Source organism: Canis lupus, chromosome 31 (assembly GCF_048164855.1).
Source record: "Canis lupus baileyi chromosome 31, mCanLup2.hap1, whole genome shotgun sequence".
Classification (NCBI taxonomy): Eukaryota; Metazoa; Chordata; class Mammalia; order Carnivora; family Canidae; genus Canis; species Canis lupus.
Window position 1 is genome coordinate 21,264,088 of NC_132868.1, and position 16,701 is coordinate 21,280,788.

The 16,701-nt window shown below is 47.6% G+C and overlaps 1 protein-coding gene across 6 annotated transcripts in view; it reads right to left on the bottom strand.

The window, feature by feature from the left end:
* The window catches only part of MASP1 (MBL associated serine protease 1), a 61,292-nt gene continuing 44,591 nt past the window's right edge, over positions 1 to 16,701 (bottom strand). For 2 of the 6 annotated variants that reach the window (XM_072807779.1, XM_072807782.1), the window contains 3 exons: positions 15,754 to 16,633; positions 9,862 to 9,999; positions 8,342 to 8,455 (listed from right to left, as the gene is read on the bottom strand). In XM_072807779.1, the coding sequence (XP_072663880.1) occupies positions 9,891 to 9,999; positions 15,754 to 16,633 (989 nt within the window). In that variant the 3' untranslated portion in view covers positions 8,342 to 8,455; positions 9,862 to 9,890. Of the gene's footprint in view, positions 2,783 to 3,425; positions 3,526 to 5,423; positions 5,492 to 7,258; positions 7,445 to 8,341; positions 8,456 to 9,861; positions 10,000 to 14,131; positions 16,634 to 16,701 lie in introns of those variants that run through there. The other 4 variants (XM_072807785.1, XM_072807784.1, XM_072807781.1 and 1 more) reach the window with 4 other exon arrangements.

Genomic DNA, 16,701 nt, shown 5'->3' on the forward strand with positions numbered 1-16,701 from the left:
TTTGACTCAATGCAGATGTTTATTGGAACAAATGTGTAGTTACTCACAAGAACAATAGCTTCTGTTGCCAATGAAATTGGCATGATCATTATTGCTAATAACAACATTCATGTTATGGAATCACAGCTTTAGATATACAAACTATATTCCAGGCAGGTGGATTTTTATTGCATAGAATAGGCGATCTAAGAGGCAGCACATTTTGAAGTTGGGATGAGCTGCATTTGGAGGTAATGAGTTTCCTGCCTCTAGATAAGATGGTCCTAATAGACACTCCAAGCCTCTGTGATTCTATGACTCTGAGAAATCTGGGTTTCTTGAACCTTTGCAGAACTGCAAGGGCTGATATATCTAATAAATGCTTGCTGACAAGGGTGAGCTGAGGTTCCACAATGCATTTAGCCATTTCCTCAGAATAAGGATAAAATTGTAGATGAGCACTGGGTGTTATGCTATATGTTGGCAAATTGAACTCCAATAAAAAAAATTAAAAAAAACTGTAGTTGGGAAAATAAACAAGATGAATTGGGTGCAACCAGAAGTCAGGATTTTTACACAAATTGAAGTCCTGCAGTTGTCTGATTTTCAGATGTTGGGTCTGATCCCAGAATCAGAATAGTGGTCTAGTAAACATGTCATTTTTGTGAGAGAAGCTAGTGTAATCTGAGGAAAACCTGAGTGGACATTTACTCTTGTCCTCCTTTCACCTGTTTTACCTGTGGAAATGCCCACCCTTCTCAATGGTTAGCACCAACACCATCTCCCCTGGGATATCTTCCCGATGACCCCTATTCCAATGTTTCCACACCAGAGTGGCCATTCTTTTGGCTCCATGTTGCTCCCAAGGATAGCACTTAGCAGAGTTCATTCTGTTCATGGTAGTCACTTGCATATGTGTCAGTTCTTTCTATAGGAGACCCTGGAGGGCATGACCATGCTTTCCTCATCTTGGTATTCTCCATAGTAGTCAGCCCAGCCTATCACACGGGAGCACCTAGGCAGTGCTGTGAAATGGGGTTTTGGAATGTCTTAGAGCAACCCCAAAATTTTGCATTGCAATTCTTTGGTGTCTGAGATAGAGCTCCAGCTTGCTTGACATATATCTGGTGAAGCTGGGCACCTACTATCATCTTTCCTCTACACCACAGACTGTAGGGCACCAAGAGGTTCGATGTCTTACTCATGGAACCAGAAGCAGGATGTCAATAGCTATCCCTGAGCATTTAGACTATGCCTTAGTCCATGAGTTCTCACCCCTCACCCCTCTTCCAGCAAGAGATCCTGAATGATTCCCCTAGCTGTAGTGAAGGTAAAGGACTGAACTGTCCCATGAAGACTGATTTTGACAGAACAGAGGACAGGAACTTGGGGCTTCTGATCTCTTGAAGGGTCTAAATCTTAGAGCTCTGGAAGGGATGAGGTCTCTGGAAGCTTCCTGAGAGAGGAGGTGGCTTTAGGAGGGAAGAGGCACTCTGCTTGGGAAATGCTTATGACCCTGCAGGGCTGTGGCATTAAGGGTGAGGGACAGAAGTGAAGAATCAGTGGAGTCAGCTGAGGACATAAGGAGGAGAGTGCAGGGCCCTGGTTCCCAGGTTCCCAGAAAGGGAAGGAGCAGATGCTCTGCCTAGGAATGAGGGAAGTTGCCTTGACTAACACTTTGCTGGGCTAAACTCTTGGGAACCAGGGCCTGGTGGACAGAGTGGGGGTGGGGTGAGCATTGCAGCAGATGCAGTATTGGGTCTGCAGCAAAGCCCTATCGAACCTTAAGGTAATTTTTGTCCTTTGGTTACTTATACTTTACTCATCTCATCAGGACAAAATGTCTTTGTTGGATTCTAGACTGTCTTGCATAGAGTCACAGGGGAGCTGAGAGCAGAGCTAGTTCTAGAACCTGGCATCTGACTTCCTAGCCACTGTTCCTGGTCCCTCCCTCATTCTCATCCTGCTTCTCTCAGACACTCTCACAGTTTGGTGTCCAGCTCACATTCATAAGCATGTTGCTATGGCACATGCTCTAGGACAAAGAATTTTGTCTCTGCTTTTTTATGAGAACGGGGATTGGGACAGGAAAAAAAAAGTGCATGATGGCAAAGAAGCATAGGATATTTGCAGGCAGATGAAGGAGATGGTCAAGGTTGAGGGGAAGGGTGCATACTGATCAGCCCTAAGACCCAGTGGAATTTGTAAGAACTTCGTCTGCCTTGTAAACACAATGACTTTTTGCTAAGTCATGTTTATTGAGCATTAGGTTATGTCTGTACTGTGGTAAGTACCATGTATATATTAATTAATTTGATCCTCATCAGACGTTTAGGAGGTAGGTAAGATATGCCATTTCCATAATATGGAGGAAGAAAGGGGTTCAGAGGTAAAGTCACTTGCCCAGTGATGCAAAGCTAGTAAGTCACTGGGCCTGGATTCAGCCTTACGTGCTGATCACTCAGCTACTGGGTGGGCTGAGATGCCCCCCTTATTGGCCAGTGAAGATGGGCTAAATGAAGTGGGTCAGGGTGAGGGACGGCCTGCATCAGAGAATTATCCTGTGCTGCTGATTGACCATGGATGATGGTGTGAGGGGTGGGGAATTGAATTCAGTTCCTCATCCTGGTGACCCTCTGGATCCAGTCCTTATTGTGGTAGATGTAGGAATATACCCCATAGCGGTCCTTCTTTCCACAGTCCTCGCCCCAGGACACTGTGCCCACCAGGTACCATTGGCCTCTCTCCCTGTCCAGGGTCACCATGGGGCCTCCAGAGTCACCGGCACAGGCATCCTTCCCCCCTAGACGAAAAGGAGATGCGGGTTAAATTTTCCCTTTCTTAGCCCCAAATCCAAAGGAACCTCCTTTTCCCTACACCTGACTTGTAGTTTAGAGAATCGGACGCGAGGGGGAGCAATAGACCATGTGTCCCAAACCTGGGCTGAGAGTGGTTCGGTCCAGCCTCCTCAGAGCTCAGCAATTTCATAAAGTGCGGGCAGGTTCGGGACTTTTCTTTCAGAGGGAAAAACTCGGATTTGGAGAAGGGAATGATGGGAATTCCTTAGCGCTCCTTTCTCTGATGCAGGGGAATTCCCGGTGGAATCCTTCCTCTCTGACCTTCCTCCTTCCTCTCCTCTGACTCCTCCTTCATTCAGCCCTCCAGACTGGAGGGTCTCCAGCCTTTCCATTGCTTGCCAGTGGTGCCCTGTTGTATGCCTTTCTCTCTCTTTTTAAAAAAATTTTATTTACTTATTTATTCATGAGAGACAGAGGGTGGGGTGGTGGGGGGTGGGGGGGTGGTGGGAAGACACAGGCAAAGTGAGAAGCAAGCTCCCTGCATGGAGCGTGATGTGGGACTCCATCCTAGGACCCCGGGATCATGCCCTGAGCCAAAGGCAGATGCTCAGCCATTGAGCCACCCAGGTACCTTCTTTCTTGACTTACCTTCCTTCTCTCCAGCACAGATCATGTCCCTGGTCACTTTCTTCCTCAGAGGGGCATAGGCCTCTTGGCAGGTGTGGTGGTCCACAATTGGGATTTCGATCTGGAACATAAGGTTACCATTTATCTCCACCCCTGGCTGAGGAGTCCCTCTGCTCTGACACCCCTAGAACTGGCTCCTTAGACCTGGTCTCAGAAAGTACCCTATGGTACAGGTGAAGAAACACTAAAGAGTCAGGAGATCCATAGTGGGCTACAGTCTCAGTTATGAACTTGCGGTGTGACCTTGAGTAGGTTTTTTGCCTTCTCTGGGCCTCTGTTCTCATTTGTAGAATGGAGGTAGTATTTGCCAAGCACATTCATGATTTCAAATGTGGAAATGTATACAAAACCTATGGTCAGTCTTCTTTCCCCACATTCCTACAAATGCTGGTTGCAGGACCTGTGGCACTTAGTGTAATTACTGCCTTTTAGACCTCTGAGACTGCTTCCTCATCTGAAGAATGGAAGTCACAATATTTGACATACTAAACACATGCAATGGTACAGAGGAGATGACTGAGAGATGCTTTGTGAACTACCAGCGCTGTAGAAATGTTAAGTGCCGTAGGGGTTACTCTGCTCACCTTACAGCAGGCATTTACTTACTTTCTCCCTCACTATAGTATGAGCTTTTAGACACTTCTACTTACATAGCTTGGGATATAGTCAATACTCAGGGAAAAAATATATATATTTTTTATATATAAAGACATTGTGATTATTATTGCTCTTGGGGCCTGGGGGTAAATGTCAGAGTAGAAGTCTGGAACAAAATGGGGAAACACATGAGTCTCATTTACCCAAACCAAGAACTGAATGAATCACATGCCCCAAAAGTTTAGCTTCTGTTGAATCTCACCCTTTAGGTCCCTCCTGGACCACGGCCTTCCCAGATAGGTGGGAGGAGAGAGTCAGGGCAGGGTGGTCATGAGCACATATCCTCAGCAAACCACCAAGTGCCGGCTTCACCTCTGTTTATCGTTCAGGAACTGATCAAGTGTCATTTCCTTTGGGGAGTCCTTCTGGACCCGAAGACGAGGTTGGATTTCCTGTTATATATTTTGGAGCTTCCCGCACTTCTTCCTCATCACATTTATCATGTTGCTGACTCCTTTTGTCCTTCTCACTTGACTATCAGCACAAGGAGGCCGGGGACCCAGTGTGTCACCCCCTCTCCCAGCATACCTAGATACCTAGTGGCTAGCACAAGGTCTGGTACATGGAAGGCACCAAGTAAATACCTGGGAGCTAATGAAGGGAGGGGTGAATGGTTGTCACAAATCCCAAATTTTAAAGTATGTGAAAATAACATGTTGAAGGATGCAGAAATTAGCTGTGACAGTTACCAACCCCAGTCATGTCAGAGCCAGGCAGCTCTTGGGGGACACCTAGCTAGCATCACCCCTAACTTTGCAGCTTGAGATACTATACAAGGCTCTAGAGAGACAAAGGACTTAAGATCACCCAGCAAGTTTGTAGGAGCCAGTACTTGGAGCCACGGCTCCTTACTTCTAGTGCAGTATTCCTTTATGAAATGATGTAAATGTGAACTTGTAAGTGCAACCATCAAGTTCGTTACTGCGAGAACTGTAGCTCTCAGGAGGCCATTCTTTAGCTCATTCTTGGTTACTCCAGTATGTGAATCCTTCTGGTATACAGATGGATCACCTTCTGGGGCAGCCAAGCCTGCTGTTTTTTGGAAGAATTTCCATCACCTGAGCCTTTAATATACTATAGAAACATTGGACAATGTTTAGAGATAGAGCCCCATGTTGAGCAGACCAAGCTTGTTGGGATTCAAAGTCCCAGTGATCTTTGGAGGTGAGATGGGGCCCCTGGTGTCTCTCTTTCACCCACCCCCCATGCCCAAGACTCTGAATCCCTGAGAAGCAACATGGAGCAAGAGGGTGGATGCAGGGCAGACACATCACTCTCTATAGGACATAAATTGAACTTCACCTCCATCAGGGTCTCTGGGAACCTTTGCAAGAACTGCTTCCCCCAGCCACTGACGATGACAATGGCCCCTGGAGGAAAGAAGACACAGTGAGAGAAGAGTGGCCATCTGTGGGGTTTTCAGAGGGTTGCATCTTGCTCCATCACTCTCTGCCTGTGAAGGAAGGACGAAATCTCACCCCTCCACTGAGAGAAAGGCAGCATGGTGGGAGGAGGACCGCTGGGCTGGACCTTACCTGCAACAGAGGTTTGGACTTTTGTTTCTAGGTTGATTTGTTGTCCGTTACCTCGCACTCCCCTCCAGCACAGAACCTAGGCTCCACGAAGGGAGGAGTCTCAGCTATCCCACCACTGCTGTATCCCCGCGCCTACTGGTAGTGCTGGCACATAGGAGGTGCCCAGTCAGTAATTGTGAAAAATGTAAAGGTTCAGCTTAGTTCACAATGTGCTGTGCTGCTTTGGTGAGGCCCCACTCCTGCCTCCTTTGCTGAGCCTTTGCTTCCCTGTCCATGAAACAGAAAAGAAGAGGCTGGATTTGATATTCTCTAAAACCTTCTTCCAGCTAAAGAAGATATCCTTTTAGATATCCTAGAAGTCTGTGAAGTTGGCAACTGTTGGGACAATGTGGAATTGGGTTGAGCACTGATAGAGCAATCATTTCTTCATGGGAAAAAGAGTCTGGCTATTGAAAACAGCATTGAATGTTAAAGTAGGTAAACCTGGCTTCTAGCCCCAGCTATGCTTCTTCCAAGTTGTATCTTGGGTAAGTCGCTTCATGTTGCTAGGCCTCAGTTTTCTGATCTGGAAAATGGGACTACAGTATCGTTTTTCACAAGGCTTTTATACATAGTAAATAAATTAATGAAAGTAGAGCAACAACTGGCATATGGTGGGCACATAGCACCTGATAAATTAGAACCATACCTTTGCCTTTCTTATTGGCTTGGTTCTATTGAGCCATTTTTTGTAACTTGTTTGAACACAAGAAGGTTAGCTCCAACACAGCACCACTGAATTTAGAACAAGATGAAAAGGAAGCTGATATATTTGAGCGTATTATTTTACTTAAATATCACAGCCACCCTATGGGGTGTTATCCTCAGTGTACAGGTAAAGGACTTGAGGTTTGAACACTGCCTCCACATCACCCAATTGGGAAGTGGCAGTTCATGGGGTTTTGAACCTGTGCTGGTGATTTAGCTATTGTCCCTCATCTCCAAACGTACTCTTTTGCTCTGCTTTGTGATGCTGCAGACGAGACTCTGCAGTAGCAGTTCTGCTTCATCAGGGAGGGGGGATCCCCAAAATAGGAGGCGTTTCCAGGAAGGTTTGCTGTTCCTTTTGGCATTGCCGTAGCCCTGGGACCGAGTCCCAGCTATTCCCCCAGCATATTAGCATGGGGCCCCTCTGCAGGCTTCTGAGTCCCTTTTCTAATTTCTAGATTCTGTGACTCCATCCTCTTCCCCTGTGTCCCCCTAGCTCCAGGAGAGGTGGTTCTTTCCTGCGGGTGCTATGCATTATGTTAGCATCCCCTTTATCGCCCTAGTCCTCCAATGCCCTGTATTAAATTCTCTCTCTTGCAATAACTAGTCTAGTCTCTGTTTTCTCATCTGGACCCTGACTCATTCAGTATTGACAGCACTGACCAAGCCTCATCTCTACTGTGCACTGCCTTTAACTAGTTCTGACCTAGCTCTTTGAGGGGAGGCAGCTGCGGGATCACGCAGACACTGTCAGCTGGCTCAGTTGGCACCAGAGCCTCACCAGTGCTGGAGAAGTCCCTGTGGAGGCACCTGCTGCTCTGCAGACGTGGGATGAGGGCGGGTGGGGCAGAGTACCTTCCTCTGGGGGCTCCTCAGGCAGACAGATGGGCATCACAAAGTCATTCAGCACCGGGCTCTCCAACAGCTCCACCAGAGCCACGTCATTCTCAAATGTGTTGGGGTCATACAGAGGATGGAGGAAGATGCGTTTGACCCTGAGATGCTGTTCATTCCCATCTGACCGGCGCCTCCAATGCTTGCCTGGGTAAGAGAAGGCATATGAGGCATGGGGATAATGCAGGCACGGAAGGTGAGATCACCCCTTGTTCCCTATTGCCCCTTGTCCCATCCAGGCTGTTTTCAGCCTTGTCCCTTTGCTTCCCCTCGCTCCCCTTTTCCTAACCATCCCACCCTACGTGCCCTTCCCCAAGTATTCCCATGGGTTCCCACCTCTGTCTTTCTTCTTGAGCTGATCCCATTGCCTTATAATACTCATTCTGATGCTCATTGCCATGTGTTCAAACCATATCATCACATTTCAGTGCCTGGGTCATGTGTTCCCTCCTCCACGAAACCTTTCTGATTCCTGAGTCAGATTCTTCAGTTAGAAGTCTCTTTCTTGTGAATTCCCAATGGCACCTTATCTGTTCCTCTCCTATAGAACTTACTGCTTCCTATCTGATAATCCTAGAGGTCTCTGTGATCATATTTTATTCCTTTATTAAGCTGTAAGTTCCTTGGGGGCAGGGACTAGGTCTTAATTATAGTATGTTCTTAGATCCTGGCCTAGTGTCAGTAGGCCGAACCAAAGGTACATGCTGAATCAAACTGAATCAGCTGATGGTCTAGATTTCATAAAAGAGAAGGTAAGCTTGGATTGTCTGGGGATGACTTACTTGAAACCATGGATTCATAGAGGTCTGATGTGTCTTTAGAATTATCTAGACTGGGCTTTTATTTTACTATTATAGAAACGGAAGCCTAGACTTCAGTGACTTGCTCGTGGTCTTGCCGCCTGAAAATCATAGCCTTGGGCTTGGACTCAGGCCCCTCAACTCCGGTTCATTCTTCATCCCAAGGGTCCTGCCCTGATAAACGAGTGAGTGGACACACCTCATGCCCAGAATCACTACTGACTTCAGGCTGCCCCTCTCTCACCCATGATGACTTTGAAGTCAGAAGGTCTGAGCAGGTCTGAGTCATGTAGGGCTGGGTATTCTGAATCGAGTGACTGGTGGAGGCAGTGAGCTGCAGTCACGATCCAGCTAGAGCCTGAGAACAGAATTAAACATATGAACTGCTGTGCATTGCCCTGTCCCGCCTCCCATTGCTTCAGACTACTGCACAGTATTCCTTTCCATTGCATTTCAGAGCCCCACATCAGACACTCATATGACCCTAATCTGAAGGTGAGGAGTTAAATCTGTGATTTCATCTGCCTATTCTAACCAAGAGGCCAAGACTGAACATCTTAAACAGGGTTTTAGGGCTCCCTTAAACCTGTGGGCTTGGGGAGCTCCAGACAGCCCAACGTGGGTCCACAGAAAACCTTGGGCTTACTGGCCACCCTTCAGGACTTGTAGTCCCTGGGCCAGCAGGAGCAGCCTCACTTGGGAACTTTTTAGAAATGCAGAGTCTCAGGCTCTACCTCAGATCTACCGAAATAGAATCTGTATTCAGTAGTAAAATCTGACGATTTTAACAAGACCCTCAAGTAATCCCTATTCACATTGAAGTTTGAAAAGCACTGATCTAGCTTGGGGCTGTCCTCACCTGACTCCACTGCTGGGGAGGGCAGTCAGTGAGAGGTGAGGCTGGCAGTCTGGGGGCTGCCCAGACAGATGTGGATGCATGTGGCCTTCTTCCTCTGTGATGAAATGAGACCAAGAACTGTCCAGGGGCTCTAGGTTGCTATTAATTTTTCCTATGATGTCAGAACTTGGATGGCCCTTTGATCATCAGGGCCAAACTGTGGCAGGAAGAGCCATCAGCCATTTCTTTCCCACCCTCGCTCCCACTCCCACCCACACTCTCTCCATTGCAAAATGCTGACAATCTTATTTCCTAATGCTTTTGAATCTACCTTACTGCCATCCCTTGTCCCCTGTCCTTATTCTGAGGTTAATGACTTCCCTCTCCACAATTGCAATAGCCACCTCACTGAAATCCTGGCTTTAGGATTTACTCTCTTTGGAACCTGTTGTTGCCCCTGGGGAGAACATCCTTATAGATCTGCAGCAGCCTTCAGGATAGATTTAAATTCCTTAGATGGTTATTCAGGGCTTTTATAAGTGTCTCTTCCCTGACTTCTCCAGGGTGAGTTTTCTGGTTCTCTCTGGTCCCACAGCCTTGGTACACCTTGACTTTGAGCCTCATGTAAGTGCCTTGTAATCAATGTTTCAGGGTCTAATTCCTCAACTTAGTCCTTCCCAGTGCCCGAGACTGACCAGGATTTCATACATGTTTGTTGATGAAGGAGCAACTAGAGCAGAAACACATGTCTTCTAGCTCCACGTAAGGGCTCTTCCTACCACACTGTCCTTCTGGATCTCACTACTAGTGTGGAGAGTGATTCTGGATGAAGAAATCTTGGTCAGTCTCAAAGAAGATGGTTGTATTCTTTGGCTTTCACCCTGCCCGCTAATCCTGGGTTCCCCATCCTTTCCATATCTCCTTACCTAGAAGGGAACCCCCACAGAAGGGCTGCTCATTTGGGTATGACAGCATGGCAATCCAGGGGGTGGTTCCTTTCTGGACTGGGCGTCCATTGAAGATCCTGGCCATCAGCTTCCGAGAGAACTTGGGGACCCCACACACTGCAGTCAAAGGACGGAGGGACAGATCACACTCTGGTTTGTCTTGCTCTTTGCCAGAGCTACCAGCTCAGTACCCTCTCTTAGAAACATCTATTATTTTTGATTTCTTCTCAGCATTCATTGCTCTTTTAAGTAACAGCACCCCAATTTTTTTCTGGGATCCACTCTTCCTCCATTCTTAGTCCTTATGTCCTGAGGTGGAATGATCTTACCTCTGATTCTAGAGGTAGGAAAGTGACTGAGACCTGATAAATTAAATCCTCATCCTTGGGGACAACAATTGCTCAGAGATGGGAATGTAACCCCAGGCAGCCCACTGAAGGTCTGCCTTGGGAGCTTTGCTAAACATATTAGAAAAGAGAAGGTGTTTCTCTGTTTGGGTTGCTAAACTGGTGACGATAAGCCAAGATCTGTCAATGATCACTTCATGGGGAGTCTTCTGAGAATGATGCTACTAGTTGAAAAAAGTGGGTCTCGGTGATGAAGAGTGAAGCAAGAGGGAGATTGTATCCTGATATTTGAACTCCTTGATCTAACCATCCTGAAGCCTTGTGATATGGGCTATGTGAGCCTATTTTCAGCTATGTGAGCCTATAATCCTCTCTCTCTCTCCCTTCCGTAAGCTGTTTGTATTGGGTTTCTTTCATATGAATGAAAAAGTCCTGACTAATAAAGAATTTTCATGCTCTACCCACAGAGAAGTCCTTCTTCAGGGTCTTGGGGGGTTGAAGACCCCTACAAGTGTCTTCCTGCTCCATCTTGTTTCCACTGACACACAGCACCTTATAGCTGAACAGCCTTTGGAGACCATCTAGTTCATCCCTCTCATTGTACAGCTAAGGAAACTGAGGCCCTACGAAAGGATTAACTTGCCAAAAGTTACCGTATGAGTTAGTGGTGAGGCTTTAATTCTAGGCCTCCTGACTTCTGAGCTTTTCTTACCCTGGCCAGGACCACTAACTCTTACCTATGTGACTTCCCAGAGCACTCATACCCTAAGCTGGATCCAGGTAGCCATCTGCTTTCTTTGTAGCTATCACCAAGCTGCTGAGTAGGGCAAGGATGCATCTTTAGCATCTTCTAGTAGCTTCATTCTACATGCCCTTGGCCACTGCCTGCTAGTGTCCTGTACCCATTCTCAGTAGAATCTCAGAGCCCACTGGATTGGAACTCCCTCAAGCATCCTTTCTCCATCTGCCCCCTCTGTAAACTTTTTTCTCCTCAGAAGTAATTCTGGACTCTGGATCTCCTCAGTTTCACATTCCTGGGGACCTGGCTTGGGGGATTCTCACCCCTCTGCAGTATCTTGAATCTCTCCTTTGCCTACACCTTTAAAACATAGCCAAGTCTTCTTACCCTAAATGCCATGCTTTCACTTTTCTGGCTTCTCATCCATTCTGTAGTCTCTCCCTCTCCTCCCTTCCATAGCCAAGCTTCTGGAAAGAGGAGTTGACACTCAATCTCCACATCCTTCCCTCTCCTTTGGAAGTGGATTTGGAAGAAGGAAGTGCCGGCTCTGCACACACTTGGAAATAAAGTAGCTATTTGGGTATTTAATAGATCCACAATCATAGATGGAGGTAGAATGGCTCTGGGCCCATACGTGGGACATCAACAGTGATATTTACATGTGTAGGAAGATACTATTTGAAATTTTCTCTCATGTATTCTTCATCTCCAGGAATTCCCCCTTGCCCTCTGGCTCCCTATTATTAAAGCTGGAGTATCCATTGTTTTAGGTGAGGCTGGATGCAAATTTAAGTTTTGAAAGAGCAAAGCAGAAACCAAAGTTGGAAGTGCACATTTTTTTTTTGAAGAGTCAGGGATTGTGGTAAAAGATTTGTATGTTTCAAGGAGCCAAAACCCAGAGAACTAAGCATATAATCACATGATTTTTATATTAAGTCATAGAGAAAGGAGGATGTAAGGATAGTTTCCTGCTTCAGGAGAGAGACAAAACCTAGGAGAAGTCTGGAGACAAAGTGGGGAAAGGAGAGAGGGAGGGAGAGAGGGAAGAGAGAGAAGAAAGTGGGAGAAAGAGTGAGAGGAGGAGAGGGAGGAGGGGAGAAGAAAGAAGAAGGGGGAAGAGGAGGGGGAAGAAAGGGAAGAGGAGGGGAAGGGGGGAAGAAGAGGAGGGAAGAAGAAAGGAGGAGGAGGAGGGAGAGGAGGAGGAGGAGAAGAGAGGGAGGGAGAGCTGGAAACTTTAAACACAGCAGGCGGCCTGCTTCCTGGATCCTCTCAGAGTTGACAGTAGAGGCTGGATTCTTGTCCCTGGGGAATGTCCTGACAGAGGACTATTCTTCAGAGTGTCCAGGCATTGGCACTCTTGACTACTTAAGCCCTCCTGATGCTCCCTCCTTGGCTTCTGAGCACTTCTCTTCCTGTGTTTCTGACCTTTCTTTTTGGTCTCCTTCCTGGGGTTTCTCTTCTCTCCATGCCTTCCATGCTGAAATACCCTTGAACAGTACTTGGCCTTCTCTTCTGCACACTTTTGGTAGATACTACCAGTCTTCTCCTGTGCCACCCTACCACCTCTAGCATACCCTGATTTCAAATCCATGTCTCTGAACTTCCCTGTCCTCTGAGCGATTCCCTTCTTGCTTATTCCTTCCTTACATCTCCCCCTGGATTGCTCATGACCTTCTCCCCTCTGACATTCCAGATGTCTGAGAATGCCCACATAGATTGCATCCCTGTTGCCTCTGTTTCCTTCAACCTCCATATTCAATCAGCCTCTAAGCTGGTAAAAAAATCACCAGAGAAGCAGAGAGTAATATATTTCCTCCATCCCATGTCATAGGGTGCTTTCCATGTAGCCATGTAGCCTCATGATACCTCAGTGTCTCCATACATCTTTACACAAAATCCTAATATCTAGAAAGGAAAAATCTGAAACATAGTAGAACTCAAGACATAAGACAGGCTAATCCTCAAGACCAGCTGACGTTTTATGTCAAGCATAATTTGGGATTCTTTTAGTTTTCAATAGTGTAAAAAACATGATGTTTCAATGATAATACAAACCCCAAACAAAGGTAAACCACGAGTACATCCATGGAGAGGCCTCACTAACAGGTTAGCTGTGCACCACCAGCTCCCCTCGCCTCCCCACACCTGCACCCTTTCATATGATGTCTATACACCAAGCTCTGCTGAATGCACTACTTGGATGTTTTAAACTCCCCCTGTGCCCACTCCCCCTTAGCCCTAAGTCTGGTGAGTTCTCATCATCTCTCCAGAGTGCCTGCAGCAGCTTTCCCCCACTTCTCACATCCTGCTGCCCATCTTCAGGTCTGCCCATTCAGAATTCCCTGTGGATGAGACCCAGGAATCTGCATTTCTAATGAACATTCCAGGGGATTGTGATATACTCCCAATTAGAGAATCACTGGTTACAGGACAGAGCGTGAACATAGTATGGCCTTCAAGACTCTTTCCATTCGCCCCGATTCTCCACTGCTCCTGCTCCACTTATGCACGCTTCCCTGCTTGATTCATCCACCCTGGCTTCTCTCCTGTCTCCTGGTACATTCTCTGCAGCCTCTCTGCAAAGCTCTTGAGATCCCCTTCAGTCCTGTGCCTCTCTCTCACCTTTAAGCCCCTGCGCTGCCACAACCTCTACTCCTCTTATGACACTTCACTGCTTTCACCTGTGTGAGACCTAAATGCATGGGACACTGCCTTGCATGCTTGTTTGGGCTCTTTGAAGTCAAGGACTTGGCTGAAATGGCAGGCACTTCAGTAAGGTGCATGTAGCTTAGGGGGACACATGTCCATAATAGACTCCATTCCTCATTACCCTTTCTTGGATGATGCCCAGATGACAACATTTGTGACTTTTCTGTAATGGGAGAGATAGTAGCTTAACAAGGGGCCAGTTTCTCTTCAAAAAGTCAAAATAGTGATCCCTGGGTGGCTCAGCGGTTTGGCACCTGCCTTCGGCCCAGGGCATGGTCCTGGAGTCCCGGGATCGAGTCCTACACTGGGCTCCCTGCGTGGAACCTGCTTCTTCTCTGTCTGTGTCTCTGCCTCTTTATCTGTGTCTCTCATGAATGAATAAATAAAATCTTTTTTTTTTCAAAAGTCAAAATAAACAAGCACCAACAACAATCAAACCCCAGAATGAAGTCTATTGGCTATCCACAGAGAGTTTATTTCCACTTTAGATCCCTGACAAGAGAAACAGAGCATAGACGCGCCTTGCAGAGTAGTGAAGCTTATGATATAAAGTATGCAAAATACAGTATCCTCTACATGCACTGTTCATAGACAAAGGAGTGTGCTTTCATGAACCGAAAAGTGGACACTTTCCAATCATTCTCTTGGAATCCCTCTCAGGGGCTGCCTTTCTCTGATGGAGAGTCCCCAGAAGAGCAAGCTCTGGGGAGGAGGAACACAATCAGCCTGTGAGGGCTAGAGAGAGGCTGCTGGCAATCAGAAGACTGAATGCTAGAGATAGAAGGACCCTGAAGGAGATCTAATGTCTTCTTTTTAGAGATGGGGAAACAGGCCTACACAAAGGGAGTGTGATTTGTGAGAGGTTATAAAGCCAGCTCGGGGCAGAGCTGAGGCTGGAACCCAGCACTCTGGGCTGTGTCTCTTTTCATTGCCTTTCATGGGCAAGTCTCTGTTTCCCTTTTCTCACTTCTGGAATCATGAGGAGTGGGTCACTCTGAACATCCATGCCGGGTGGGTTCTCTGAAGAGCTCAGACTACAAGTATGCTGGGTCAGGTTACTTCCAATGTCTTGAACCCACTCCTTCTTCCATTTTCCTGCCTAGAAACACAGTGGGGCATGGTGTGGGCCTTCTCTTTTTTCAAGGATCCAGTTGAGTCTCTGTGTCTGAGGCTGGGGTTCAGGTTGTCTTTTCAGATGATACACTTCAAAGTTGGAAGCTTGCTTCCTACTTGTCTGGAGTGGCAGGTGTAGACACCCATGTTGTCAGCTGGTATTGGAGAGTGATATATGAGTCTAAATGATGTGTTCAAAATTGACAATAGGAATTTATCAGGGATGAGGAACCTCCCACTGATAGTCTCTTCCCCCTAGTCACCATAAACCTTCCCAGCTTTCTCTTTTTCCTTTAATAGAGAGATTTCCTTTACTAGAGAACACAGGGATGAGGCTTGGACTACAAGAAGCTTTTGGGAGAGAAATCCAAGGTATTTTGGTAGAAATCCAAAAGTATCCCAAGACATTCCACTAGGAGACTAGATCCCAGGTTTTGGGGGTCTGATCCCTGTCTCCTAAAGCCTAAGCACTTTCCCCCAAGAAGGGACTAGACTTGTCTGTGCCAAGGGCCAATCTGGGAAAATATATGGACTCAGTGTTCAGCTCAACATAAGGAAAGATTGTCTAACAATCAGGTCCATGTACGGCACACTAACAGTGGGACGGAAAGGTTTGATAAGTGAGTAGGAGTGCATAAGGCCACCAAGGTCAAGCACTCCTGGAGAGGAGTGCTGGGATTGGCCAGAGGTCTAGCCCCCTCATTGTACTGCTGGGGAGAGTGAGGCCTATAGAGGGGAAGGGGCTTGCTCAGGGCCATGGACTTAGGCCTCTTGCGTGCAGCCTTTCCCCGTACCACACTGCTGCCTCTCAGAGCCCTAGGGGCTGTCTAGTGAGGATGGGAACAGTGTGTTCCATTCCATTTGGTCTGGTAAGTAACATGGAGTGTGCCATTGGAAGTGTGTGTATAGCCTCACTCAGGCTAGGGGAGGGCAGGTAGGCCCTGAAGAAGTTAGTTGGCTCACCGTTCCACTTGGAGGTCCCCCAGACCTTGTGGGGAGCCCATCTGTTCCCACAGCCAGTCCACATAGTTGGAGACCTTTGTGTAGACCCCATAGACCTGCTTGCTGCCACATTCTTCAGGGCCCCCCCAGGACACCAGGCCTTGGGCCACCCAGCGCTGGCTCAAGTCATCCAGAATGACAAAGGCCCCACCGCTATCTCCGAGGCACGTGTCCTTGCCGCCCTCGTAGTAGCCAGCACAGAACATGTTCTCTGTGACGCTGTAGTTCCCTGACCGGGACTCGTAGCTGGTTTTACATTCAGCATATGGTACCACAGGTAACTTGACATACTGCAGGACATCTGACAAGGTCCGTGTGCCACTGCTGATGATTTCGTCCACTGTCACATTGGGATTGGAGATACCCCAGCCAGCTACCAAGCCCAGCATATGGGGCTCTGGGCCTTCAGGCTCAGGACTTGGCAAGCAAATGGGCATGACGTGGGGTCCAAGGGGCACAGGCTCCCGTAGCTGCACCAGAGCTATGTCATGGTTGTAGTTCTGGATATTGAAGTCAGGGTGGAGCACCACTTGTGCAGCTGAGCTGTTGACAGCCCCCGATTTGTCCCGCACATCATGCAGGCCCAGGTAGACGGTGACATGCTCCTTGGAAACCGGTGTCACTGTGTTGTCTCTTCGCTGGGAGCGCAGCACGTGGGCTGCTGTGAGGATCCAGGACTCAGAGAGCAGGGCCCCACTCCCAAACCACTTGTCATTTGGCACTCTCGAGGTGTCCTCCACCACTATCAGGGCCTGCCATGGAAAGAGGCCGGGCTCAGCATTCCGGCCCCCGATGATTCTCTTGACCAGGTTTGGCAGAGAGCGGGAGGGCTGACCGCACACTAAGGAGGAGGGAATGGGAAGAAGAGACAGAGACTGGTCAGATCAGCCACGTGAAAAGAGCCACTGA